Raw genomic sequence first — 26,755 nt, 5'->3', positions numbered from 1 at the left:
AAATGCATGTATTATTTTCACAATCTTATATTACGCAGCCGAGAAACCTACAATGCGCTTACTAATTGGTTAACAGATGCCAGAACGCTAGCGAGTCAGAACATTGTGATCATCCTCTGTGGAAACAAGAAGGACCTGGATGCAGATCGCGAAGTTACGTTCATAGAAGCCTCCAGATTTGCTCAAGAAAATGGCAAGTGACCTTTTATCTCTTACTGTTTTTCAAATGGCAAATTTGGGGGGTAACAACGTTTCTTTGAGTTTAAAACATCTATTGGAGTTTCAAGGTTATATTTAGGAAATGTAGAATTTGAGATTGTTTTTACTATAAATTTAGACTTATTTAGTGTATTTTCAGTATATTGCATTCTGCCTACAAAAGTTACTATGATGATAAAAGCAAATCTATTAACATTCATATGACTTTAGAGATCTTGGGTTAAAGTGAAATTTATTTATTTATATATGTGCAGGGGGGGCAATGGACACACACACACACACACACACACACACACACACACACACACACACACACACACACACACACACACACACACACACACACACACACACACACACACACGTCTCTCTGTTGCCCAGGCTGGAGTGCAGTGGCGTAATCATAGCTCACTACAACCTCAAACTCCTGGGCTCCAGCAATCTTTCTGCCTCAGCCTCCTGAGTAGCTGGGACTACAGGCATGCGCCACCACACCTGGCTAGTTTTTTGTTTCTATTTTTAGTTGTTCAGCTTAATTTCTTTCTATTTTTAGTAGAGATGGGGTCTCACTCTTGCTCAGGCTGGTTTTGAACTCCTGAGCTCAAGCAATCCTCCCACCTCGGCCTCCCAGAGTGCTAGGATTACAGGTGTGAGCCACTGTGCCTGGCCAAAATTCAGACATTTTAAATAACTTTAAGTTTTAGAACCAATCAAGAACTACAATATCCTAATATCGGTGTTTGATGGGATTCTAGGACTACCGTATTACATTCTTGGAAACTGACTAGTTTCTTGCTAAGAAAATAAACATGAGAGAAACACATAAGCCAGAATCATGACAGTTTTCAAAGATCTGTTTAGAAATACAGAAGCTAAGAATGTTAAAAGCACAAAAGGAATTTTCATGTGACTGAAATGTCCGCATCTTTAGAAGTGAGGACACAAGAGGCTGGAGAGGTCGTGGTTTGCCTGGAGAGCAGCGAAACAGGCCTGTCTGAGGACCGGCAGTCCCTCTGCTGGGTAAAAGGAGCGTTCATTCCTATAGGCCTCTCCACGGGCAGAGTGACAAATTGTGATACAGTCCCCTAGAAAGTACAAAGATGTGTAGATTGTACTTGTGGTAACATACAGATTGTTTGAAGAAGGAAATTGCTGCTTTTGGCACAGCCGTGCGGCCGGTGCCTTCTCCCGCTGGGCAGTCGTGCCGGCTGCAGAAGCCTCATTGCTCCTTCCGTCTCTCCAGTGGATTAAGTGCTAACACAAGATGGCAGCTGCTTTTCAGAAAAAGTTAGAATGCTTCTAACATTTTAAAAAACATAACTGACACATGTTGATTTTGTATTTACAGAATTACATAGTTTTATGTCATATTTTGTCTGCTGTTCTAAGAATGCTAAATGGGCTCCTAGTAAGTGAAAATTATGATTCATCTTCTAAATATGGTGTTGTATTTTGTTTGATATCAATTTCAGAGCTGATGTTTTTGGAGACAAGTACGCTGATGAGAGAATGTGGAAGAGGCTTTTGTACAGTGTGCAAGAAAAATACCTAACAAAATTGAATCAGGTAAAAGCCTTTCCATTAATAAACTTTTCATCTGCGTGTTTTTACTCTCTAGCTCAGTAATATCACCTTTTAATATTTTCAGGAGCAATTTGGTCAAAGAATATTCTCTCTGCGCCTGCCAAACTAAAACCGCCACTTACGGGTTTGCAGGTCACGTCCCGTGGCTGCGGTGAAAGCCGCCCTCTGGCCAGGATGGTTTCCACAGCGATGAAAGGGACGGGAGACCAGCTCGACTGGGGGGGGGCAGTCAAGGTTTCAGCCAGTGTTTGCTCTTAGAGCCACAGTCTCCCTGGGCTCCTTCGCTTAAAGGAGGAGGAACAGGCCTTTGTTCACTCTCTGTCAGCAACGTGCCGGTTCTGTTGGGCCTGGGCCACATGTAACGGCATGATGAGCGCATCCTGGAATGTTGGCAGTTGCAGATGGGGCATCATGGAGCTGTGCAGTCAGGAGTCATTTTATTTCTGAAGCTAACTGAGCATGCCTCGATTGTAACATGCCTCGTTGTTATATTTGTTGCTTTGGTAAAAATAACTTGAAATAACTCTAATAACTGATGAAATACTATGTAGTTGTCCCTTACTAGAGTTTTTATTTAAATATTACCGAACATATTTGGGTATTCACTTTTTAATCATTCAAATATCTGAGTGCCTATTCTTTGCCAAGTGCTGGGATACAAAAATTAATCACAATTCTTGCCCTCAAGAAACCATCTTTCAAGGGAGACAATCAAAAGATAATGATAATCCTGTGAGGCTGATGCAGCGATTGAGAGATGCACAGGTCCCTGGCATAACAGAGAAGCGGGGCCTGCCCCACCCAGTGTCTTCGGGGGGCCTCCAGGAGGAGGTGATGGCTGAGCTCAAACTTTCAAAGTATAAGTAAGAGTGAGCCAGCAAGGGAATGAGGGGGAGGGAGTGGCAGGAGAGAAGGTTGAAGAAAGGCAGGAGCCAGCCAGTGGCCCTAATCGAGGATCTGGAACTTTTTCCTGTAGGTTACGGATTCTCAGTGCGGGCTGGGTGCTAGAGTCGCTGGGATGCATGGGAAACTGTAATCCCAGGCCCCACCTCTAGGGACGCCAACTTCACTGGGCTGAAGTGTGGTTTAAGCATCAGGCTTTTTACATGTTCTCTCCTGTGATTCTAATGCTCGGCCAAGACTGAGAATCACTTCAGTGGCGGGGTGGGGTCAGCTGGTGAGTGACGTGGTCAGGTTGTGACTTGACATCAGTCATGTAGCAGGTGGTTATGTTGAGGACAGATTGAAGGGAGGATAAGGCTAGGGGCCAGGATATCAGTTAAGGCATTTTTGAGTAATGCGAGTAAAAAATGACTGATTAAAGCTCAACAGGGGCCGGGCGTGGTGGCTCATGCCTGTAATCCCAGCACTCTGGGAGGCCAAGGCGGGAGGATCATTTGAGCTCAGGAGTTCGAGACCGGCCTGAGGAAGAGCGAGACCCCGTCTCTACTAAAAAAAAAAAAAAAAAAAAAAAAAAAAATAGAAATTAGCTGAACAACTAAAAATATAGAGAAAAAAAGATTAGCAGGGCATGATGGCGCATGCCTGTAGTCCCAGGAGTTTGAGGTTGCTGTGAGCTAGGCTGACGCCACGGCACTCTAGCCCGGGCAACAGAGCGAGACTCTGCTTCAAAAAAAAAAAAAAAAATATCAGGAGGCGTCCCTGCCGTCTTCATTGCGGGCCCAGCCTGCTGGCAGGGTCTCCACAGGAAGAAACGTAACTAGACAAAAGAAAGTTCATGTCAAGAAGGCACAGCAACTAGGCACACGATGCCCCAGATATAAACCTACCTTTGCAGACATTTCAGAAAAACTGCTGCACATTCAGCAAACATGTTGCAGGATCCATTGAAGAGCTGCCTGGGGCCGTGGGGTGACCCAGGGTTATGGGTCCCTGTGTGCTGTGTGTCCTGCCTGCACCTGACAGGGCGTCTGGGGGGGATCTCTTCCTCCTCAGCTCCTCACTTGTCAGTGCACTTTGCACTGCCCTGTGACCTCTGTCTCTCTCTCTGTCTCTGTCTCTCTCTGTCTGTCACCCCCATGGCCAAGGCAGCCGAGCTGTGCCCAAGGCCGAGGAGGGGGTGTCCTGCCTCCTTTGTGAAGGGAGGCCACACGCCATTGAACCCCCCCTTCTGGTTCCTGTCAGGCCCCACGGGGTGCTCAGGGGTCTCATCCATCCTGCCTTCATCTTTGGTTCTTCCTCTCCCCAGTGGGCCCAGTGAGCTGCAGGAGGACGCAGAGACTGCAGGGCTGTCACAGGCACTGACGGAGCAGGGTTTCCCTCCTGGTGGTGCTGACCTGTCTGACTGCCGAGAGCCGATCAGAAGCGCCACCTCCCTGTCTGCTGAGCCTGAGGCCGAGTCTGTTCTGGATGGAGCGGGTGAGTCCTCCCGTGATGAAGCTGGTCAGTCTCACTGGCGTCCCAGGTGGCCTCACTGTGCTCAGTCCTCTGCCTGGGCTGAGTGATGTCCCTGCAGGCCGACACAGGAGACATCGTTGGTTCCCGTCAGGTGCTTGGGCAGAGTTTCCTGCACAGAGGGGAAGTGGGTCTGAGAGCTTTGCCGTCTTCCCAGCACCTGGCCGTGTCTCTGCCAGCCCGGCCCCCACTGCCCTGTGCAGGCCGCAGATGCACAGGCAGGTCCCAGCCTCTTCAGCATGTGCGCAGCAGGGTCTGCCCGAGTCTCCCCTGCGAGTGGCATCTCATGTCCCTTGCATGTCCTGGGCGGGGCCTCCACTCTGCAGGTGGAGCTGCAGCTCCATGAGACCCATTGGCAATCAACCAGGGCCTCCAAGGTCCTTGTCTTTCCCGCCCTGTCCCCAGGGTCTCTGCTCTCACCTTGGCTGTCCTGGGGCCCTTGGAAAGCTCCAGGCTCAGTCGCACAACTACCCCGCCAGGCCTGGGCTCCCGTGAGGAGGACGGGAGATGCTCAGACACAGGTCTCAGAAGGGAGCTGAGTGTGGGAGGGGACGGCCCTGCCAGGCATCACTAACCACGGGCCAGGAGAGGCCAGTTCTCCTCTGCAGTGGGGTCACAATCACGGAAGGCCACCTCCTGCGTGGCCTCCCTGCGATAGTGTGAACCGTGTGTGTGTGCAGTGCCCAGCCGGGCCGTCAGCGGTGGCACAGGCGGTCTGCCCCGCCCACCGTCCCCCTGCAGGGAGAGCCCCGGCAGACACAGCACGAATGTCACCTAAATGACACGTGGATGTTTTAGCAAGGATTTTCTCCACGTAGCCGTGCAACACCAGGCACGGAAGTCGGGAGTGTGACGGACGCTGTCCCTCGCCCTGTGCTGGGACAGCATCTCCGTCTCCGCAGCGTGGGTTGCGTAGGCTCCGCCCGGAGGGAGGAGGCTCCGGGCAGCAGCAGGAACATGCCACATGCCCAGCCGTGCTGTAACCGTCCCCTGTGGGACCAGGCTGGGGAGACCTGGCTCTGCAGCCATTCCAGGGAGGGCGGGAAGGGGGTCCATGCAGCTCAGGGCCACCAGCGAGACCAGGCTGTGTGGACAGCCCCTCGGTCTGCGTCTGCAGTGGTGCAAATGGAACGTCCCCGCGGGAGGACAAGACTCCCCGGGGCGAGGTTGGGTTAGGGACACCTGTCTAACAGTCTATGGAGGAGGGTCCGGAATCCGTGAGGGCCACACGGCTGGACACAGGAGAAACCTGACAATGATCACCCTTGACATTCGACACCATAGTGCGGTGACGCCCAGCTCAAATATTTGAATGACCTAAGGGAGCCGAGGGGAGATGAGCTTTGTGACAATCATGAGGCTAAATAAGTAAAAACGTGAAGGAGCCTTCAGGGCGTCAGGAGTTGGCCACATTCCCAGGAAGGTTCCAGACCACCTCGACCGTGCAGGGAGGGAAAGGCAGGTGGGGAGGGAGTGAGTTCACCTCCAGGGACAGTAGAGAAGGGACCAGGTGACGTGCTGGGTCCTGGGGGAGATTCCTGCCTCAGTGCCCTTCAGTCCTGCCGAGTGTGCGACGCTCGTCCCTGGGCTTCACAGTTCCTTCCGCAGACAGGCGTGTCAGGGGGAGATGTTTCCCCAGGAGCCCAGCAGGAACTCTCACCAGCTCTTAGTGAGTGTCCCACTGGAGTGACGGTTCGCGGTGGCAAACTGTGCCTTCAGTCACTATGGGGGCCACCAGGCCGAGGGAGGAGCCTGTGCACAAAGACCTGGATGCTGGAAGGTCCCTGGTGCAGGGCTGGGGGGGACAGCCTGACCCCAGGGGACGATCTGCACAAGGACAATTTGGGGGGAATTGAGGTTGGGTGAGAATGTTGGGCCACAGTGAGCAGGACCACAAGGTGGGGGGTGTGATGTGCATCGTGTTGTGGGCCGTGGAGAGGAAGGTCTTGGAGGCAGAGCAGGACGTGGTGAGAGGACTGTGGGGGCTGAGCCCAGTGAGGGACTGACAGTGTGGAGGTGGCAGCATCAGGGTCCCAGTCGGGAGGACACTGGGGAATCCAGGCGGCGATGACGAGAGTCTGACACAGTGTGAGCTCTCAGGAAGGTGACACAGAACACTTGGGGGTATCTAAGTTTGAGTGTCTTCCCCTTTTGCCAGCAGAACCAGGGAGCCCCTCGGCTTCTTGCCATTTTCACATGCAGCCACCAGAGGGCAGTGTGGGACTGCTTATGACAATGCCATTGTTCCACTTCAATACTTTTTTTACAGGTTAGCATTCAGAATGACTTCTACTGTCTTGGAGAATTTTTTAAAAAATGTTTACTTGCTATTATGCTTTAAATCATTTGGAAATAATGAAAACTTCGTAGAAGAAACAAATATAAGTTTATCCCACTGACTGGAAGATCTCTTTACACATGTAGACATGTAAAATTATCAATCAATGAGTCAAGGTGGATCTTAACTGAACAAAATATTAAAAATTAACTGAATATGGATAAATAATTAAATTTAAGAACTAAAACTAAAGGTCTTAGAAGAAAATGTAGGGGGAAATCTTTATGACCTTGGATTTGACAGTTTTGTAAGCATGTCACCAAAAGCTTTAGCAGTAAAAGAAGAAAGAAAAAAACAGATAAATGGGGCACCAACAAAATTAAAAACTTTCCTGTCTCAAAAGACACTCACAAGAGATTGTAAAGACAGCTCATGGGATAGCAGAAAATACTGGCAAATGATAAACTTATTAAGGATTTTATACCCAGAAAATATAATGAACTCTTATAATTCAAGTACAGAAACACAAACATCCAACTAAAATGGGCAAAGGAATTATATAGACATTTCTCCAAACAAGATACATGAATTGCAAAGAAGCACATGGTAGACGGTCAACAGCATTAGATATAAGGGAAACATGGAAGAACCCAACAATGAGACCCCAGTCCACACCACTAGGACGGCTATAATTAAACAGCATCAATAGTTGCGTGAGTGCTTGATTGAGGTCAAAGCCTGGATGAATCCTCTGTGATGTGGGGCTTTGCCTCTGGGCTCTTGGCTCTGCACATATTTCGTCTTCATTGGAATCATTACTTTTCTCTTTCTTCTCACACTCATTGCTTCTTCCTCTTCATCCTCAGGACAGCACCTTCCCTTAATGGCTTGGGACATGCTTCCCACCCAAATTGGTCTCACACTGACCATGGCATGGTTCCCACTGTCTCCCGTGGGGGCTGCCCTCATGGTCTCAGGCTCCTCGGGGTCCTCTGTGCTGAGCTGACTTCTGCCGGTCCCGACTGCTTTCACCTCACCTGGATGGTTTAAGGGAAAGTCCAGGACTGCAGAGAACCAGAACCAATCTCTGCCCGGGCTATCTCCAAGGGGGAGAAAATCAGAGGGATGTTTCTAAAACAATGACCCACATGAGAGCTGAGGTTCCCCAGCAATTAAATCAGAGGGAGAAACCTAAAGGAGAATGGAGGAGCTAAAAGCCAGGCTGGGGAAGTGGGGTTCCCACTTGTGTCCCCTACCAGGTGGGACACCTTATGTGGAAAAGGGGACAGTTCCCAAAGGAAGGCCACCATGGACATGGGACGTGGTCTGCTCTAGCTGAGTTGTTCCTGTGGCTATCAGAGTTCTGGGGACCTTTTCCCAGGATGTGCATTTAATGGTGGCCTTTTTTCTTACGTGAGAATCTCTAGGGATATTTCTCTGAAATAGATTCCTGGGCCTTATCTCCAGAGATGTTTTAACAAGTGTCCCAGTGACTCACATGCATGTTCTTTAGCTCTGTGTCTAGTAAAGTCCGGGATGCCTTTCAGATTCATGTTATTCTATTTAACCATCCCAAACCCTAGTGGTGACTGCTGCCCTATTTTCCACATGAGGATTATAGCCTCAAAGAGGGTAGAGAAATTCTCCTTTGAAGTATCCCTGGCCTGCGAGAAGCTGCATTTGAATCTCAGATCTGCTGAGCCGAGGCTGTGCTGTTGTTGCTTCCGCACTGACCCAGGATGGAATTTGGCTGGGACAGTGGTTGGGATGAGAGGTCTTTGGTAAAAGTGAATTACTCTTAGTGACGGGGAATGATTCACTTGATTAGTACTGACTGTTTACCGTAGCAGGTGCTTGTGGGGACACTGGAGACCTGTCATCACCAGGGCGGACAGAGTCCCTGGTCTGCTGAAGATCATCTTCCTACTGAAGAGATTATAGATAATCACCTAATATACTTCTTTTGTGATTCTGTTACATATAATTTATCCTTTGTGTATCTTTGTCACCTGAGACCAGTCATTCATTGAAAACTGAGTGTAGGTAGTAGAACTGGATCAGGCATAGTGGATCCAGCCTGTAATTTCAGCACTTTGGGAGGTCTAGGAGATAGATCACTTGAGGCCAAGAGTTCAAGACCAGCCTGGGCAACATAATACTACAGCATTTCTACAAATAATATTAACAATAATAATAATAAATGAGCTCTGGGTACTGGTGGGCACCTGTTGTCATAGCTACTCAGGAAGCTGACGCAGGAGGATCCCTTGAGCCCAGGAGTCTGGGGCTGCCGTGAGCTGTGTTCATGGCCCTGCACGCCAGCCTGGATGACACAGCAAGACCCTCTTCTTAAAGAACAAAATATAGGGCTAAGAACTATAGAACTGTGATAAAAGATATGTCCCAGGATGGAGACATCTAAGATGTTTTAACAGTGGAAATAGCCATGTTGGATCCCAAATCCCAGAAACAGAGATGTGAGTTCCTGGTGGTAGAGCTCGGTGCTTTGGACAGGGAAGCTGAGGCCCAGGCTTGTGAGGTGGCCCTGCTGCCAGCAAGGGGTGAGGGAGCTGGGGACAATCTCTTAGTCCTTCTGGGCCTCAGTTTCCCCATCAGAAAGTGAAGGTTCCAACTGCACCTCTCCCAGAGACCTTCCTGCCGGGTTTGCTCTGAGTCTCTGGGGGCTGAGCTGTGTGGTAAAGGTGCCCTGCGACCCGCAGTGGAGACCTGACCTTGGTCCCTACTGTGACTATCTCCTGCAGGGCCCTGAGCTGAGGCCACACCCTGAGAACTCAGAACTGAGGGAGCAGATGGAGGAAGGGGAGCCGGCAGGTTGGGGGATGAGAATGACCGAAACAAGGACACGGGAACGGTGGTGCAGGTGGACACACACGGGGTGAGAATGAGGACAAATTGGGTTTAGAGATCAGGAGTCACTGAGAGACGCCTGTCATCACCCAAACCCTCCAGGGCCAGACTGGGCAGAGCAGTGGGGATGGGAGAGGAGCTCAGGGCACAGGGATCCTGGGCACCTGGCCAAGGACACCCACAGGCGGGACTCAGAGCTGGTTCACACTGAGGGAAGCACCAACCCCAAGAGGAGGAAGAAGTGACCGTGAGACCCTGCCCAGCTCCAGCAGCCTCATCCTTGGGGCTGCCCTGGCAGTGGACGCCCTCCAGGTCAGGGTGGGCTGAGCAGGAGAAGGGTGGACATGCTGCTCTAGGCCAGTGACCCGGGGACAGGGGACCCTTGCACATGAAGTAGTGACACTCGGCTATTCTCTGTCCCTTTCAGTTGAGAAAGGTCTGGTGGCAGCCCAGGGAACGGGCGGAGAGGTCACAGACACGTCATCCCCATGACGCAGTGAACAGGAAGGGAATTCCTGAGAGCAGTCCCGGTGTCACCAGACCCCCACAGGGGACTGTCCCTGAGTTCTGATACTGTAGGGCTGGGGTCTCTCGACAGAAGGAGACGTGCAGCTCCCTGGCAGGAAGGAGGGTGTCTCTCACAGAACACTCGGGGAAGGAGTGTAGACGGGGTGCTGGAGTCAGAAACCACTTTTATTCAGTCACTGACGACCACTGCGGGGAGCCCCCTGGTGCCGGGCCTGAGTGGGAACCGTGAACACGGAGTTGGTGAAACCGTGTCCCAGCATCCACGGAGCTCTCAGGCCGGTAGGCCGTGCATCGCGGCAAGTGTGGTCACGGTGAGGGAGGGTCCCATGGGGTGTGGGGGTGACCTCAGTGGCTGTCCTGGTCCCCCTTCTGTTTGTTTCCAACAGCTGGTGGGCCCTGGGTGACAACACTCCTGACCTCCCAGGACACCACCAGCATCTGCCTCCAGGTCGTGTCAAGGTCAACAGAGCCAAGGTCTCCAGGGGGAGCTGCTGACTCCGTCATGGCCACCTGGAGACATCATGAGGCCAGTTTAGTGGGACCCTCAAGTCCATGTCTGCCAGAAAGGTGACGCTGGTCCCTGTTCTGGTGGATAATTACATGTTTCCATACCTTCCTAATCTCCCATCACATCAAAATTAATTAAACGATGACTCTATTTTTAGAATTTCAGTAGCTCATAATTTACTCTCAGATCTCGCAGTAAAGAACGAGTGTGGAGGGAATAAAGCTGTTTCCGTGTTTGCAGGGAACACGCAGGGACTGGGGCTGGACTGGCTTTCTGCATTCACAGGCTCGGGGAACATCGTGACTCTTGTGCTCAGAGACACAGAAATGTCCCACACCCTTGTTTCACTGTCTGTCCACCTTGTCCCTGTCTGAAAAATCCGACATCTGTGCTCACCTAGGGACGCTGAGCTAAGTCAGTTGAGCTCAGCGAGGGCAGTTCCTGATCCCTGTGGGTAGTGTCCTGTGCTCGTCACACTGGGGGGCAGAGGACAGGAGCTCCAGTCCCCACTGAAAGGAGCTGAGAGTTGTCTGCTCTGAATTCAGCCAGGGGTGTGTGTAGGTGGGGAATCAACAGCTCACCCCCTCGCTCCCCTGCTGATGAGGAAGAGGATGATGAGGAGCAGTGACGGCCCTGGGCTTTATGCCCCTCCTCCTGATTCATGCCCACAGCATGTGGAGAACGTCCTGCAGAGAGTGTCCCAGCTTCTTGTGTCACAGTAGTGTCACACATCCTCAGCATGGCTCCTCTCCATGTGTGTACGTCACAGATCATGTCTAGATTGTAGCAGCAAGAAGAGAAGCAGCGCAATGACGGACTGGAAATCCTTGCACGATGTCTGCTTGGGCAACGGGTCTCTACAAAGGTCAAGAACCTGCTCAGAAAGTGACGCTTTGGGGAACACACGGATGAGCCGGGTCCAGTGTCCTGTGGTGGGAGACACCTGACTGCATCTCGCAGCACCTGGTGACTTCAGGAGCAAAAACACTCTCCACTTGCCCCAAATGGTGGCCCTGTACACCAGATCAGAAGGTCTTTAATGCAGCAAATAAGCTGGGAAAATGGCTCTGCTTCTACGGCCAAGGAATGACATGGGTCTCCTGGGGATGACACAGCAGGAAGCAGATGGAACTTAGCACAGTGGCCACAATACAGCACATGAACTGGCTGCCTGCTGTGGAGCTGTGAGTGAGCTGCTTAGAGAAACAGAAATATTATCTTTTCAAAAACTGTGTTTGGTTGAAATGGGGACCCAGTGGCCACTGGGGCTTAACATACATCTCATAACTGACATCATCCACAGTGTAGTGTGGGAGTGTTTTAGGGTGGAGGGAGACACTGTCAAACGTGGCCGAGCAGTCCTCCTTCCTTCACTCTGACATGAACGCTTGGGGCCTGCGATGACATGAGTTCCTCCCTCAACTCAGGCAGGTCCAGCAGGTGAACTGCAGAGACCTGGGCCACAGGGCGTCTCCCAGGTGTCAGGCTCACCAGACCTGGGTGGGACTGGAAGCCAAGAATGTGAGGAGGTGGCACAGGGGTCCCTCTCCCCTGCCTGCCTGTCCCTCTCAGCTCAGCCTCACCTGCTGTGTCTCTAAACCACATTGCATGTGGGCACCATGGAGGCTCATCACCCCAGCCAGAGTCATGACCTTGACCTTCCCATGTTCAGTTAGTGGAACACAACCACAGCTCAACCGTTTCAGGTCAACACACAGAGCTACAGAACAAGGTTTCATAAAGGTGCTCTGGATCCCTGTCCTGTGCAGCATGTGAATGAAATGACCAAAAATGTAAAACCTGCCATGAGGTTGACAAGTCTTTTCAATAGAGATGGTCACGTCGTGTATTCAAGCACCTGCACATGAACTAGTTTAATCACTGTGACGGCTGGGAAAGGGAACACAAGGGAGTAGAAAGAAATCCATTAGCAGCAAATATGAAGTTTAATGTTCAGTGAGAGGAAGTAACAACCCAAAGCACCCCACACACGGGAGGACATAGGTGGTGGGAGGTCACACGTGACACAGGTACAAGGAGAGACACAGCCCCCTGTGAGACGACTGAAGCCAACGTAACCCTGGAATGCAGCAGGGACACTCAGACAGGACAGAATTTTGTTCTATACTTTCTAATGGATTTGGAGGGATGGGAGAAGATGCAGAGAAGAAAGTCACGAGAGATTTACATTTTTACATCGCAAAAGTTTGACGTTATTTAATTTAGGAAAAGTCGTAAGATCTGTTTTCATGGTAAAGAAATGGTTGGGTGACTACACAACCATGAAGGAAATAAAACTGGGGGGGAAACTGTTCCTACCTAGATATTTCCATACAGACATGGGAATGGACAAGAGGAAACGTGCTGAGATTTACTGAGAAATGAAGGGGTCTGTGGCATGAGCACGTGTCGGGGGTGCCCCCATCAGTGGTGTCCCCTTTAGGCCAGACCACCTGGCTTGTGCATCGGCATGGCCCAGGCACCTGGGGGGTAGGGCTCCTAACATTCCGTGCACCCGCACAGAGTTCTGTTATGGCGACTGAAGACCGTTACGTGGCTCGCTGAGCTCCACTGGCTCACTTTTCTTGGGCTCTGAGCTATAGTCAGTGACTTCATCTCTGAGCTCCGGCGTCCTGAGCCTGATTGACTACAAAGTGAAGGACTGTTGAGTGCTGTGGGGTGTGGATCACGTTTTTCCAATAGTAAGTGAAGAAGTCCAGTGTTGGTCCTCCCTCAGTCCTGATGAAACCTATTGGATTTGATTTGTTGTTCACCCACCGTGTGTTTGGGTTTCTTCTCCCCAGTCCCTGGCTGTGCCTCTCCTGCCACAGCGGCCAGCATGGCAGGGTCCCTCTGCTCTCTGTCCAGGCAGAGGGCACAGATGGACATCTGGGAACAAAACAGGGAACTGCGCTCCCAGCTGGTGGAGGCTAAACAGCAGGTTCTGGACCTCAGGGAGAAACTGGACATTTCCGAATCAACTGCTTTCTCCCTGGCCAACCAGCTGCGGAAATACAGTAAGTTCTGTAGGTTCACCATGTTCAGTGACAGATGGTTGTGTGTATTCTCTCTGAGGAAATAAAGTTTCTAGACTTGGTGCTTCTCTTCCCTTTATCAAAATAAATTTCATCCTGCTATATTCCCAAGAAGGGAAAAGGGGGTATTTTAACCCTGTTTTTCTGAGGATGGAGAAACTGAGGCACACAGAGTTTGGCCATGATTCCAGGTGAGGAGTAGGGTGGGGAATGAGGTAAAATGTCAGTTATTTATTTCTGCAGCTGCCAAGGAAGTGCCTGTGATTTGGGCACAAGCTACACCTGTTTTTCTTAGGAGCCTGTGTACTGCACAAAATCCTGCAGTCACATAACGTCACTGTGGTTGTAATTTCTGGGACTGATGAGCTTCCGTTCAATTGTGGTGAGGCCCAACAGGAAAGCACTGAGCTGCCCCCTGGGGAAGGTTGGGATGGACACAGCCCCTGCTTCAGAGGAGCTTCCAGAGGAGCGTACTCCTAATGGCAGTTGTGACAATCCTTAGTGACCCTGTCCAGGGGGCCGACCCTGGTGGGAGAGAAGCTCTGCATCCTGGGACACCAGTTCTACTTTGAGTCCAAGAAAGTGATTTGAAACTTAGCTGGAAGGTAGATGGTGCTTCTGGTTATGTCAGGGACACTTTCCCACCCCTGTGTGTCCCCTGAGCTGGGGAACCTTCAGGGACACAGGACAGCCAGCAGGTGCACGTGGACCATGATGGCCTGATCTAGCAGATGTTGGCCCACGTGTGAACAAGGGACGAGGAGGACAGCAGCAGCCCCTGTGACAAGCAAAGCAGTGTGTGGGATGGGCCCCCACCCCCACCCCAGTGCGCCTGGCCACTGCCAGCCCTTGTCCTGCTCAGAAAGAGAAGCCTGAGCAACTGAGGGGTCCTGGGAGCAGGGCACGCGCACAGCAGCAGGATTGGAAGGAACCTCGCAACTCTGAGGCTGAGCTTGCATCCTTTTCCTCCAAATTATTTTCCAATAAATCAGAGGATTATTTTTAATCAAAAGGAATTAAAGAGAAGATTAAAAATTGAAGCCTGTTATGGAGGTGAAGAGATGAGTTCTGGGAAAGGACAAACTGTGTTTTATTAACACCTTTCCATCTAATCATAACATAAGCATGTGAAGTACTGTGAAGAGGAAGAAGATGGAAGAAGGCTGAAGACCATGTGTACAGCAGGGACCCTGGGAATGTCTCCGGGCACCAATGCAAGTTGTTTGTCTATGGTGTGCCACAGTTTCCTCCTCTGTTTACACGGTGCTATTGTATCACCTATTAATTGGAGTTGCAATGATACATTCATTAATTCCTGTGTCGCTTTTACAGCAGAGCCTGACAAGAGGAGCCACTGTGAGCTCGCAGGTCTCTCACTTCCAGTGTGACCCGAGCCTCACTAGCGGGTGGGAATTTTCTCTCGAGTCCTCGTGGTCTAACGCCTGATGTCTCCCACAGGCGCATCCGGATGCGATTTCCACCTGTGAGAGGCTGGTGCACTCTTTGCATTCCCAGCACGAGGGACCCACAAATCGTGGGGTCCTCGGGGCCTTCCCAGCTGTGCAGGTGTCACTGCCTCATGCCCAGTTCAGTGATTTCCGTCACAGGCTGCAGCTTGGTCACGAGGCCCGTGATCAGAGTCAGACCTTGGGGGAGAGAACTCTGACTGTCCTAAATCCCAATTCGATTTTTCCCAAGTACCTTTATGTGCCTTTCAGCTTCTCCTTCCTCATCTTGCAGTAGGGATTCTCAATGCCATGGAGACGGGAGGGTGAGAATTAAAGGTGTAGAAATCCCCACATAAGACCTGGGACTGCGGACACTTTGGTCCCTTGGAGGGACCCTGCCACCTCCCCTGTGGGCAGTGGCCACAGCTTCCCACTGAGGCCAGCGTGTGTATCTTTCTCAGAGTGTGGCGAGTTCAGGGATGTCCTGGAGTCCGTGCTGGGGGTGAGGCTGGACTTCTGGGAGGAGGAGCGGGCAGAGATGCCGACCCTGGAGGACGAGCTCAGGTAAGGCTGCTGTGTGTGGGGCAGACAGGGGGACGTGTGAGTCTCTGATGTGGGCAGCTCAGCTGGGACATCTAAGAGCCCACCTTGCCAGGGCAATGGCAGGAATGCATGAGGCCGGCATGTTTTTCACAGATATTAATAAAACAAGATGAAAACAAAACTAAGGATGTATTCTGGCCCACAACTGTGACTCAGAGCCAGGTTTTCTCCTTCCAAACAAGAAGTTGTTAGGGTGAAAGTCACGTAACATAAAGGTAACCAAAGGACAGTGACAACTCAGCAGCATTGAGTGTAGTCACACTGCGCATTCAGGTGATGGAAACACTAAAAGCCCCGACTCCACACTGTGCGATATATCCCTGTGACAACACTGCACTTGGACCCGTCACAGACATACAATTAAAACTGTACAATGTTGTGCAGTCATCGTCCCATTCACTCTGAATCACACTCACCCTGACTGAATGTGGCTTCTGAGACTGTTACCCAAAGAACATTGTCCCCTTGGCCTGGTTATCCTGTGTCTTTCCTGCTTTCAACTGGCCCCAGCTGGAGCTGGCACATTGCTTCCTGTGGCTGCGTGTCCAGTCTCAGCAGAACGTGCTGGGTGTGTCTTCACGTGGAAAAGGCCTTGGCCACAGTGAGGGACTGAGGGACACCGTTGTGAAGCCGATTCAGGAAGACACCTGGCTCCTCTACAGAAGGAAACAGGAAGGGAGCATCAAGGATCTCACAGGGACACTCTGTGATGCACGGGAGGCTTTCCCTGCACATTCTTCTCTCTCTTTGCCACAAGCAGGTCACCAAATACGTGCTAGAATTGCACTTGGAAGGCTTCCTGGGGACACCTTCACAGAACTGTCTGCTACTGTGCATATACTCTATTGTCAACTGTGCCTTTTCATATTTGCTTTTGTTCCCACCATAGGGAAGCCAACAGGCTCATTGACCAGCAGGCCCAAGAGCTGACCCGATTGAGGCAGGTGTTGCGAGAGGGGAGAGATGGCTCGTTTCTCCTCAAGCAGCACCTGCAGGCCATCCTCCTCCAGGACAATCCTGACAGCTGCCAGGGCCAGGACCTCCGTGAGCACCTGGCAGAGGGGCGCAGGCTGGCAGAGCACCTCAGCCCAGGTGAGTGGCCACAGGCCCTCAGGACTCTGAGCTGCTCCCAGGTGCCAGCTCGCAAGACACTCCACTCACAATGTGGCTCTTCACCCAGCTGTCCTGGTTTGCACGTCACATTTATGGCCACGACAGGATCAGGGCTGGCCAGCGGGAGCAGAGGACAGAATACTCAGGGTGGAGGTCCCAATGTCCCCACTCTGTCCTTCCTCCTGATGCACCGTGGCCTTGAACTTATCAATTCTTTTTTCATGGGTTTTGCTTTTGTGTGTTGTGTCCAAGGACCCAAATCTAGGTGACCAATCCCAAGGATTTGTTCTGTAAAATTGCATTCAGTCAAAAGGCCACACTCAAGGATCTGGAAAGACACATGTGGCCCCAAGGTTCCCCACTCCTCAGTGGACCTTATACATATGTAATTAGCTTCATACTTAAGAATGTCTTTTTTGAGCTACCTTAAATCGCATTGTGTATTAATTTCAAATTCCAGCTCTTCATTGCTGATATTTAACTCATCAATTGATTGCATATATTAGCTCTGTATCCTGCAACCTTGCTACCAATGGCTTATTCATTCCAGAAGCATTTTGTTGGTGCCCTCATTGCTAATTCTTTGGGATTTTTTAATATAGACATTAGCTTTTATTTCCTTTCTTTGTCTTATTGAAACAATTAGACCTTCCAGTGTGATGCTCAGTAGGAGTACACTTCTGAGGGTTTGGGCACTTCTGTGACTGCAACTGCCTATTGTTTTATTTCTCAAATTTCTGCAGACTCATACTCCAGCAATTGGTCAATTATGCCTTAGGTTTTCTTACCATAGAAACGGTCCACATGTAGAGATATCTGCTGGTGTTTGTAGGGGTAGTGTGGAGCTACTCAATGTCTGACTGGACATTTCTGAATTTCTATGCAGAAAACCACAAAGATCAGGAGGAGGAGAAGGAAGAAGAACCACCAGCCCCCAGGTAGCAATGAGCAAGCATGGCCTGGAGGAGGGTGGGTAAAATATGGGAGGGCCCAGTTGCACTGGTCAAGGTGTCAAAGTAGCCACAAATTTCACAGCAAAGGTGTGTGAAAACTGTTTGTTCTTTGATGACATTCTCACAACCAGTGAAAAATTCCTTCCATTAACAAGGTTGTTCACTGTCTTCAAGGCATTTCCCAGTAACTAGGAGAAAAAGTCAGTCTTAAGGATTTCTACAATCACAGATTCTACCTGTTCTCCCTCCCATGGCTGAACTCAGTATGAGATGCCCATCTGCTTTCTGTGTGGTTGGCCTTCAAATGTTGGAAGTGACTCCATAGCAGGGGATATGAGCAGACTGAAATATTTGCACCATGTCACCGTATTGCTAGACAGGGTCCTAGAAGGCACAAGAGCTCCTGACCTAACTGTCAGGAGCCTGTGCCCACTGTGCTGCTGCGGGAACAGTCAACACGGTCCATGCAGGAGGCTGAGCCACTGCGTGGTTCTCTGTGTGTGCTGCCTGCTAACACGGTACCAAGGGGACAGTGTCCCCTTCGTCACCATCTCCTTACGTGGCCAGTGCACAGAGCACTTGCTCCTCTCTCACTCCTGCCCTCGAGGCTCCCACATTCTTCCTTTATCATAACAGGATAGCTTTCTTTCTCTTCAAAATGAAAGCCCCTTGCACTCTGTGGCCAGTCCTTCATGCCTGTCATCAGCACCGCCTTGGATCTGGTGTCCAGTCCCTCTTGGTTTGGTCCTATTCTTTATCCCACGAGGTTGAGCAGTGTGGAGCAGGAGGAGAAGGTGAATGGAGTCCTGCAGAGCCAGTTGGGTGAAGGCCACCTGACTTCTGCCAGTCACCGTGACCTGTGTGACACCGACCAGCCTCCCTGCACCGGTGCCATCCTGTTTGATGAGCAGGGAGTCTCCAGTGCGCTGGATGCAGCTAGTGAGTGCTCTGTTATAAGGGAACGACTCCACATTGTCCTGTGGGTAGGCTCCGTGCCTGCTGGGCTCCATGGCAGGTTCAGGATGGTGAACACAGGGCTCACAGAGTGGGGAGACTGAAGAAATTGTGACAAACCACAGCCACCACTGACGCATGTGCACACAGGTGTCTGCAGGAGTCCATTCTTTGCAGATGGGATGTCTGTTGTCTCCTGCAATGTCCTTTCTAAATGCTGATCCGAACAGCATTAGTGACTGTCTGAGTGGGTGGATATTCTTGCCTATATCTTTGGAGATAGTGTTGACTCCTCAACTCCAGACCACGGTTTCTCTTTTCTCTGTGTTGACCTGTCCTTGATAAATGGCCGTCTAACCACCAGAATACAAACACCTCTTGAATGAGTCTGGAATTATCCCTGAAAACAGGGCAGGGCCCTTGACACCCTCCATATCCTTGAATGAAAAGTATCCTGTTCTCTAAGTAGCAGCAAAGATCTTTCCTATTTGAGGGTATGGAGATTGCACCCACCATCTGATCTCAGTGGATCATCCCATCTGTACCCATAGCAACCACAGCAGCTGATGACTAAAGTCGGCATCTTGTAGCCACATGTCTAGAGCCACTAGGCAGGCTCTTCCTGTTCACTGGGAAAATATGTTTCATTGTTTGCCCAGACACAGGACAGAGGACAGTGTGACACTAATGGACCAATTCAGGGACAGTCTGCCCAGGGACTCAGAACAGGAAGCCTAGCCACTTCTCAGAAGACATAGCCTGAGGCCTTCTGGAATATTCCCCAGGGAAAACTGATCTCCCACCAGCAGTACTTTCCTCCATGCATTACACAGGCCCCTGGGTTTGTGTTGACCATGAGACAAGTACCTGTGGTGACTGGTCCTGTCTGACTGTATTTGCAGCAACTCGAGGTGACAGCAACACACAGAAAGGACAAGAGCCCATGGAGACCGGGTGAGTGTGACAGTCATGAGCTATGAGCGCCACAGCACCCCCTGGAGATCTCGCTCCAGGGAGCAGCAGAGGGTGCAGCCTAGATCCCCTCACCCGGCCTGCCTGGCAAGATGCGTCTGTCGACCTGGTGGTTCTTACACTGGTTTCCACTTCCCACCAATTTCTCCAGTTTAATAAGCTGGAGTCCTGTGACCCCAGATGAGCTAACCAGTCTCAGGTGTCCCTGCACTCAGGGTGACCACCTCCCTCTCCCATGGGAGGTGACCGGGAGGACAGGCACAGCTTCTCTCTGCAAGGGTGGCCTTAGGTTGTTGGCAGGGATTCCACAGCAGGTAGTATACGGAGACAAGAAAGAAAAAGAAAAATGTCACGTCATTTCCCAGTACTGAGAGAACAAGGCCTAGAAGGCCCGAGATCTCCTAAAGGCCATGCTGCCTCAGGTGTGTCTATTCCCTGCAGCTGGGCAGGGAGAGCGGGACTCAAACGCACAGCAGCTGCGGCATGTGCTGCGGGTCGCTGCGCTGCGTGTCCTGATTGCCCCGTGCAGGGGAGGGCGGTGTCTGTCCTCATCACTGTGCCCTGTGGCCAGTGCACTGAGCGCCTGCCACTACCTCAGACCCCACGGCAGCCGCCCTGAGCCGCAGTCCGAGGAGGGCTGTCTTCCTGTTTCAGGGGTGGCCTCGCCGCCTCTGGGACCTCTGCCTGTGTCCCCTGATCAGGACCAGCCGGGGACGCCACGGTGCCCGATCTCTCTCAGCTTAACCTACTCTCCTGTGCACCCCTAGGCTCAGCAGGGAGGAGGAGGAGGCGAATCCCACCCAGCAGACCTCACTGCATGAGCAGCGTGTCACCCTCTCCAGTGGCCAGGACCTCTCTGAGTCCCGCCGCCCTTCACACTGCCCTGCTGCCCGATGCAGGAGACGACTGCGCCTGCCCGGGTCCAGCTGGTGAGTGTGTCTGGTATAAAGTAGATGAGTCCCAGTGTCCTCCCAGGGAGCCTCCACGTTCTCTGTGCCCCGCACCTGTCACCAGGTAGAGAGATGCCAGCAGACTCTGGAAACACACTGATGTGGATGAAGGTGGCCGTCTGAGCATTAGGCACAGACATCAGGGGTGTCAGGCAGCCAGGTGACTCCCAAATCCCAGGCCAAACACTTACCCAGGGGACACAACGACAAGGTCACAGTGGGCACCACAGAGCTAGGCAGAGTGGGGAGACTGCAGAAACTGTCACCGACTCTCAGCCACCGCTGATGGCCATGCACGGCAGGGGTCTGCACGAGCCCGTTCTTTCATGTTGGGACTTGGGACCTGTCCTGCAGGGTCTGATAATTGTTACAAAAGCACCAGTGACTGTCCCAGTAGGTTGGTGTCTTGCCTGTGTCTGTGCAAATGGTACTGTAGTTCCTGGATTCCAGGCACAATCTCTCTGTCCACTCTAATTCAACTGCTCCTTGCCCAGGGTGTGTCGGAATACCAGAGGAAATACACCTGTCATGGCCACATGTGGAGTTGTCCTTGAGAGACGGGACACATAGCTGGAGAAATCCGGAAAAAACCCGTGCAAGTGTCCTGTGACCTTGAGACTGAAATATTACTTTTCCCAGTAAGTTCAGAGCTCACCATGACAACGATCCGCCATGTTGGGGGCATTTTACAAGATGGATCAATACGTGGTCCCTCCCTACTTCATCAACGTCTGCAGACGATATGGGCACAGCTCTCTAAGGGTGTCCGAGGTCACACGGGTCATCTGTCTCCAGGCACAGATGGGCCCAGCGTGTGTCACGGTGGGAATGGCACTATTTAATGTCTGGACATTTCTCAATTTGTTTGCAGAGAACTATGAAGAGGAGGAAGACGAAGAAGATCTAGAATCACTGGCCTCCAGGTGACAATGAATTATCAGGGGCTAGAAGCAAGAGTACGACATGCCAGGGCAGGGTGGTGTCTAAGGACAGAATGTGAGGCCAAAGTCACCAAGATTTCACGCTCAAGGCAAACCCAGCCCACTGGTTGTACTGATGCCTTCACTGCCCCAGAGCTGGCAGAGCCTTGCAGCAAGGGTGTCACCTCCCCCATGGTCCGTCTCCTTCGTGGCCCTAGTAGCGTGAGTCTGACCAAGGGAACTGACCAGTCTCAGGGCGTCTTGCCCTTGGATAGATCACGTGGTCTACTGCGTGAGGCTGAGACCAGCAGGGTGTGCCTGTCTGCTGTCCACACTGTGGCCTTGGGTCATTGACAGGAATGTCCTCGCAAACAGTCTCCCCATGGCACAAGTTTGGAACAGCAGACCTAGAACACACAAGATCTCAGAGAGTCTATAGGGCCTCAGGCCCCGTGTTCCCTGCACTGCTGCATGTGAAATTCACCGTCATCTGTCCCCAGGGTTGACCCAAGGTTATGGGTCCCTGTGTGCTGTGGGTCCTGCCTGCACCTGACAGGGCATCTGGGGTCTCTTCCTCCTTAGCTCCTCATCTTGTCAGTGCACTTTGCACTGCCATGTGGTCTCTGTCTCTTTCTCTCTTTCTCTCTGTCTCTCTGTCTCTGTTTCTCGCCCCCATGGCCAAGGCAGCCGAGCTGTGCCCAAGGCCGAGGAGGGGGTGTCCTGCCTCCTTTGCGAAGGGAGGCCACACGCCATTGAACCCCCCCTTGTGCTTCCCGTCAGGCCCCGCGGGGTGCTCAGGGGTCTCACCCCTCCTGCCTTCATCTTTGGTTCTTCCTCTCCCCAGTGTGCCCAGTGAGCTGCAGGAGGACGCAGGGACCGCAGGGCTGTCACAGGCACTGACGGAGCAGGGTTTCCCTCCTGGTGGTGCTGACCTGTCTGACTGCCGAGAGCTAATCAGAAGCGCCACCTCCCTGTCTGCCGAGCCTGAGGCCGAGTCTGTTCTGGATGGAGCGGGTGAGTCCTCCCATGAGAAAGCTGGTCAGTCTCACTGGCGTCCCAGGTGGCCTCGCTCTGCTCAGTCCTCTGCCTGGGCTGAGTGATGTCCCTGCAGGCTGACCCTGGAGACATCGTTGGTTCCTGTCGGGTGCTTGGGCAGAATTTTCTGAACAGAGGGGAGGTGGGTCTGGGAGCTTTGCCATCTGCCCAGTGCCTGGCCGTGTCTCCACCAGCCTGGGCACCTGGGATCTTTGCTTCCCCAGGCTCACACCTGACTGGTGACATCTCCTCATATACTCAATGTGTTGCCAGAGTCACTGGGTGGTCTCACTGACCTGCAGGGACATCAGAAATGGGTGTTCTGGGAGGACGTAGCAGAGAGAGCACTAGGATTGTTCCCACTGAAGCCTCTTCTCCTTTCAGCCCCCACGCAGGAGGCCTGTCCCCAAGGGCCTTGGAGTGGAGACTTGAGCCCCTGCGTGTCACAGGTGCAAGCTGCAAACACACAGCTGCAGCCAAGCGCCCTGGTGACTGACTGTCTGCAGCTCCAGCTGGACCAGCAGTGGGGTCGTGGCTGTGGCTGCCACATGGAGCCTCCCCTGCGACCCCTGGATCCTCACAGCCAGCGCTGACTCTGGGCACCAGTGGCTGCTCCTCCCAGGTGGGCAGGACAGGGGAGAAGGAGGCTCTGATGTTGGGGTTGCTGTCACCGTGCAGGGGTGGAGAGGACTTTGGGGCCCAATTGTTCAATGAAAGCTGTGACCATGTCATGTCTAGTCCTTATATCTTTCGGTGATTTATCACTTACATAGTGATTTCACATGGATTTTTTTTAGCAGTGTTGATCCTGGGCCCACAGGTCAATTTCCTCACATATCCAGGTTTTATTCCGTTTCTTTAATCTTCTTTTTGAAGCAAAGCACAATCTTTTTTTAGAAACTGTCCAAATCAGTCTCCCCTGTGACTGCCCTTCTAGTTCATCACCTGCAGGCATGGCAGGGCCATGTCCTCAGTTTCCTTCTCAGAAGGACCCACTTTGCTCAGACTGTCTTAACACAGCCCTCCCAGGCCCCACATCCTGTCCTGCCCCTCCTTGCTCTCTGTCCCCTCTATCTCCTCCTGGAGCCTGTGGCCTGGGCCTCCTCTGTCAGGCCATGCCGTCATCTGAGAGGTGACAAGCCCCAGGTACCCAGGATGAGATGAGAGTCACGAGAGGTCAGGAGCCCCAGGCTGGCCCCATGGGGAGGGCTCCTGAGAAGTGCCAAGTGCTCACAGGATGCGAATCCCAGACCCCTGTCCTGGTAACTTGTATCATCTGAGCCTCTGCCCTTCCCTCTGGTCTGTCTTCTAGTTCTTGGATTCCCAGGAGCCCAGCCAAGACTCCCTGCACTGGCCCAGACGGTCTCTCCCCTGCTCGCTGGCCCGAGTGCCCTGAAACCGAGGAAGAGTGAGAGAAAGTTGCTGTTCAGCAAGTGGAGAGTCACGTGCAGTTTCTCAGGCCTGCAGCTGCGGGTGCAGAGGTAACCCCACCTGCGGTCTCACACGCAGGCACCCCTGCTGCTCTCTGTGCAAGCGGACAGCTCCTCTCCCGCTGCTCTTTCTCTGCCACGTGTGTTCCCTCCAACAGCCGCTGTAACCTCCGTCTGGTCTCGATGGTCAAGTTGATCATTGACTTTGCAAGGCCAGCCAGGTCCCTGGAATGCGCCTGCCAGGACTCAAGAGTTTTCCTTCATTCCCATCCTTGGGAACCTGTAGCTCCCTAGGAGCAGCCCCTGCTGTGACTCCCTCCAACCTCTGAATGAGAACAGTTAAAAGTGAGCACATTTATTGCTCATGGCAAAAAGTAACTTAGAACCTGGTCCCAGGCAGGAGACCTGCAGTGGCCTTGTCAGCTTTGTGTTCAGCCCCAGAGGTGCAGGGCTCTGCGACGAGGGTGGCGTTTGCAGGGACTCAGTGTCCAGGCACTGTGGACTCATTTGAGCCGACATTAGCTGAAGGACACTGAAGGGACCCTAAAGTGACGTCAGTGCAGAAGTAGTTGCACAGGGCGGGACATCAATCCTCATAGACCATGGGGTCCTTAGACATCTGCTCTCTGTCCATTTCCTTCCCGTTTCTACCTCCACAAGTCCAGGCAAGAGTCCCTGCTCTCTCTGTGCAATTCCATTTGGAATCTCTCCTTCTTCCTTTCTTTGCTGACCCTCTCTAGGAAAATACTTTTGCTGTTTCTAAATCCTGATCCCTGTCCCAGCCAGGGTGACCCACAGCCTGCAGTGGCTTGTTCATTTCTCCATTGGACCCTTTCTCTCCTCCTTCCAAACAGTGTGGAAAGGGCCTCAGGCCGGGGTTCTAGTTCCGGGGTTGTCAGCAACAGGTCACGTGGCTTTAGTGGAGTCTCAGCCCTTCGGCACCACGCTCTCCTCGTCAGTCCAAGGGGGACGGGACGTGGAGGAGTCCGAGGTCCCTGCTGGCTCTCACAGCCGGGCTCTTCCCACAGCCGCCCACCCCTCCCTGAAAGTCTGGGACATGGGGTTATAAGAGGGCCTGTTACTCTGCCAGGGGCCCCTCCCCCTGCAGTGTCTGTCTCTGAGTCTGGTGGGTGACACTGAGCATGTCCCCCACCAGGAGGCATCAAAAAAACATCACTTTTCTGCAAACAAGGGAAGAAAGTGGCTGATAGAACCAGGTCCTGGTTGGGCAGGGACAGGGTCCCTATATCCTGCCCCTCAGGGTGACCTTAAGTTCAGGGAGGTTTCCTTCTCCCCTGTGGCTGTCACTGTCCACTTCAGCACAGCCTCCTGCAGGAGCCCAGTGTGGCCCTGGGTCCGTCCCCCTCAGCCACCCCTCCCGACTCAGCCACCAGCAGGACCTCACAGACTCTCACTGGATTTTTTTTCTTTTTGCAAATACCAAGTACTGCTGGAACTATGAAAAAACTAAAAGTGTTTCAGAAAAAGTACCATTTCTACCTGAAAAAAAAAACAACTATAACAGTTGACATGGATATCATTCAGAATAAATATTTTAATTTCCCTATTTATTTCTGTACAGTACCCTTTCCCATATTTTACCCTGTATTTATCATAAAGAGAAAGCATAATATTTTATGTTAAAATATTTTCTTTGACCTCAAATAAAGTTATTTAAAATAAATTACAATGTGCTCGCGAGCCTATTGTGCTAGTCCTTGTCACCCCCGTCCTAGCTTATTCCAGCTGCTGCGACAAAACCGATGAACCGGGGGCTTATGAGCAAATGAAATTTGTTCTCTCCCAGGTCGGAGGCTGACAGGTCCAAGGGGCACCAGCAGGCTCGCTGTCTGACGAGGACCCCTTTCCTGATTCGTCCATGGCCCTTTCTCTTTGTGTCCCCACGTGCTAGAAGGCAGCTCTCTGGGGTCTTCTATGTGGGCCCTCGTCCCATTCAAGAGGGCTCTGCCCTTAGGAACGAATCATTCCCTAAAGGTCCCATCTTCTATTGATATTACCATGACACTGCAGGTTAGGATTTCAATGTAAGAAATGGGGGGACCTGGGCCTTCTGACCATAGCACCCCCGTGTGGCATCCTGAGATGGAGGGGGAGCCAGAGGGGGATGGACAGGGAGGGTTTGGGCCTAGGAGGGGGGAGGAGGAGGAGGAAGGGGAATGTGAGCTGAACAACAGGTGATTCTCTTCCCTGGCCCCAGCATGGCAGCCCGTCTCTCTAGGTCACCCCTGGATCCCACTCTCTGCTCACAGCTCACCCTGGTCCCTCCCCCTGCAGCCTCTGTCTTCCCACAAGAGCAGCATCTCACCACTCCTCCTTTCCCTGATTCTGGGGACTCTTCCACGGGGACTCCCCAGGCTTAGGGCACATTCTACATGATGCACAGAACTGTCCCTTTGCACCACCCACCTCCCCAGACCCCCACTGGCCACACACTTACCTTGTGGTTCTGGAGAGTCCAAAGCACAAGAATGTCCCCCATGAAAGGGACATGCAGCCTGGAGCCCATGAGGTCACGCCATCCCACTGCTGAGCCTGACTCCAGCCACAGATGTATTGGTTTATATTCTGGAGATGAGAAATCTGACATGGGTCTCACTGCACTAAAATCAAAGTGTCAGCAGTGCTGTGTTGCTTTCTGGAATCTCTGCAGGGGGATTCTGTTTTCTTGCCTTGAATTTGGGTACCAAAAATGCCTGCCTTTGCACAAGATGGAGAAACATTTTCCATATGGCTTTTTTTAAAAAATCATTTCCTGTCAATTAGCTAGAGGTGTAATAGCCATTCGGCATACACTGGTTGTCACTATGAAAAGTATTCCCCTGAGGATGTGTATTCTTATAGTCCCAACTTAAAGCACAAATAGAACTTGGACATTCTAGTATATCCCTTAGTACACAAAATTTTGGAGATATCACATGCAT

At 51.9% G+C, this 26,755-nt stretch overlaps 1 protein-coding gene and 3 long non-coding RNA genes across 8 annotated transcripts in view; all 4 read left to right on the top strand.

Annotated features, from left to right (window-relative positions):
• The window catches only part of LOC123627249, a 33,249-nt gene extending 33,058 nt beyond the window's left edge, over positions 1 to 191 (top strand). For 4 of the 5 annotated variants that reach the window (XR_006731219.1, XR_006731218.1, XR_006731217.1 and 1 more), the window contains one exon: positions 77 to 191. This is a non-coding gene — a long non-coding RNA (uncharacterized LOC123627249). Of the gene's footprint in view, positions 1 to 38 lie in introns of all 5 variants that reach the window. The other variant, XR_006731216.1, reaches the window with a different exon arrangement.
• A 1,505-nt stretch (positions 192 to 1,696) lies between these two features.
• Positions 1,697 to 16,571, top strand: LOC123627251. Its single transcript, XR_006731221.1, has 4 exons — positions 1,697 to 1,785; positions 4,013 to 4,182; positions 15,345 to 15,447; positions 16,376 to 16,571. It is a non-coding gene; the product is annotated as an uncharacterized LOC123627251 (long non-coding RNA).
• LOC123627250 lies at positions 9,186 to 10,559 on the top strand. Its single transcript, XR_006731220.1, has 3 exons — positions 9,186 to 9,392; positions 10,066 to 10,171; positions 10,279 to 10,559. It is a non-coding gene; the product is annotated as an uncharacterized LOC123627250 (long non-coding RNA).
• A 1,673-nt stretch (positions 16,572 to 18,244) lies between the features above and the next one.
• On the top strand, positions 18,245 to 24,845 carry LOC123627282. The gene is made up of 8 exons (XM_045536746.1): positions 18,245 to 18,535; positions 19,409 to 19,460; positions 20,246 to 20,407; positions 21,300 to 21,351; positions 22,193 to 22,362; positions 22,768 to 23,005; positions 23,696 to 23,864; positions 23,972 to 24,845. The coding sequence occupies exons 1-6, from the start codon at positions 18,245 to 18,247 to the stop codon at positions 22,974 to 22,976; spliced, it is 936 nt and encodes a 311-aa protein (XP_045392702.1). The 3' UTR covers positions 22,977 to 23,005; positions 23,696 to 23,864; positions 23,972 to 24,845.
• The last annotated feature ends 1,910 nt before the right edge of the window (positions 24,846 to 26,755 follow it).

This window comes from Lemur catta, chromosome 24 (genome assembly GCF_020740605.2).
Source record: "Lemur catta isolate mLemCat1 chromosome 24, mLemCat1.pri, whole genome shotgun sequence".
In the NCBI taxonomy this organism is placed as follows: Eukaryota; Metazoa; Chordata; class Mammalia; order Primates; family Lemuridae; genus Lemur; species Lemur catta.
Note: the sequence above shows the minus strand (reverse complement) of the source record. Positions and strands in the feature narration are given on the sequence as shown.

Coding starts and splice junctions, on each gene's coding strand:
- LOC123627282 (XM_045536746.1), top strand. CDS start 18,245: ATGCCTGTCATCAGCACCGCCTTGGATCTGGTGTCCAGTCCCTCTTGG. Junction 21,352..22,192: donor CTAGAATCACTGGCCTCCAG/GTGACAATGAAT, acceptor TCCTCTCCCCAG/TGTGCCCAGTGAGCTGCAGG. Junction 22,363..22,767: donor GTCTGTTCTGGATGGAGCGG/GTGAGTCCTCCC, acceptor TTCTCCTTTCAG/CCCCCACGCAGGAGGCCTGT.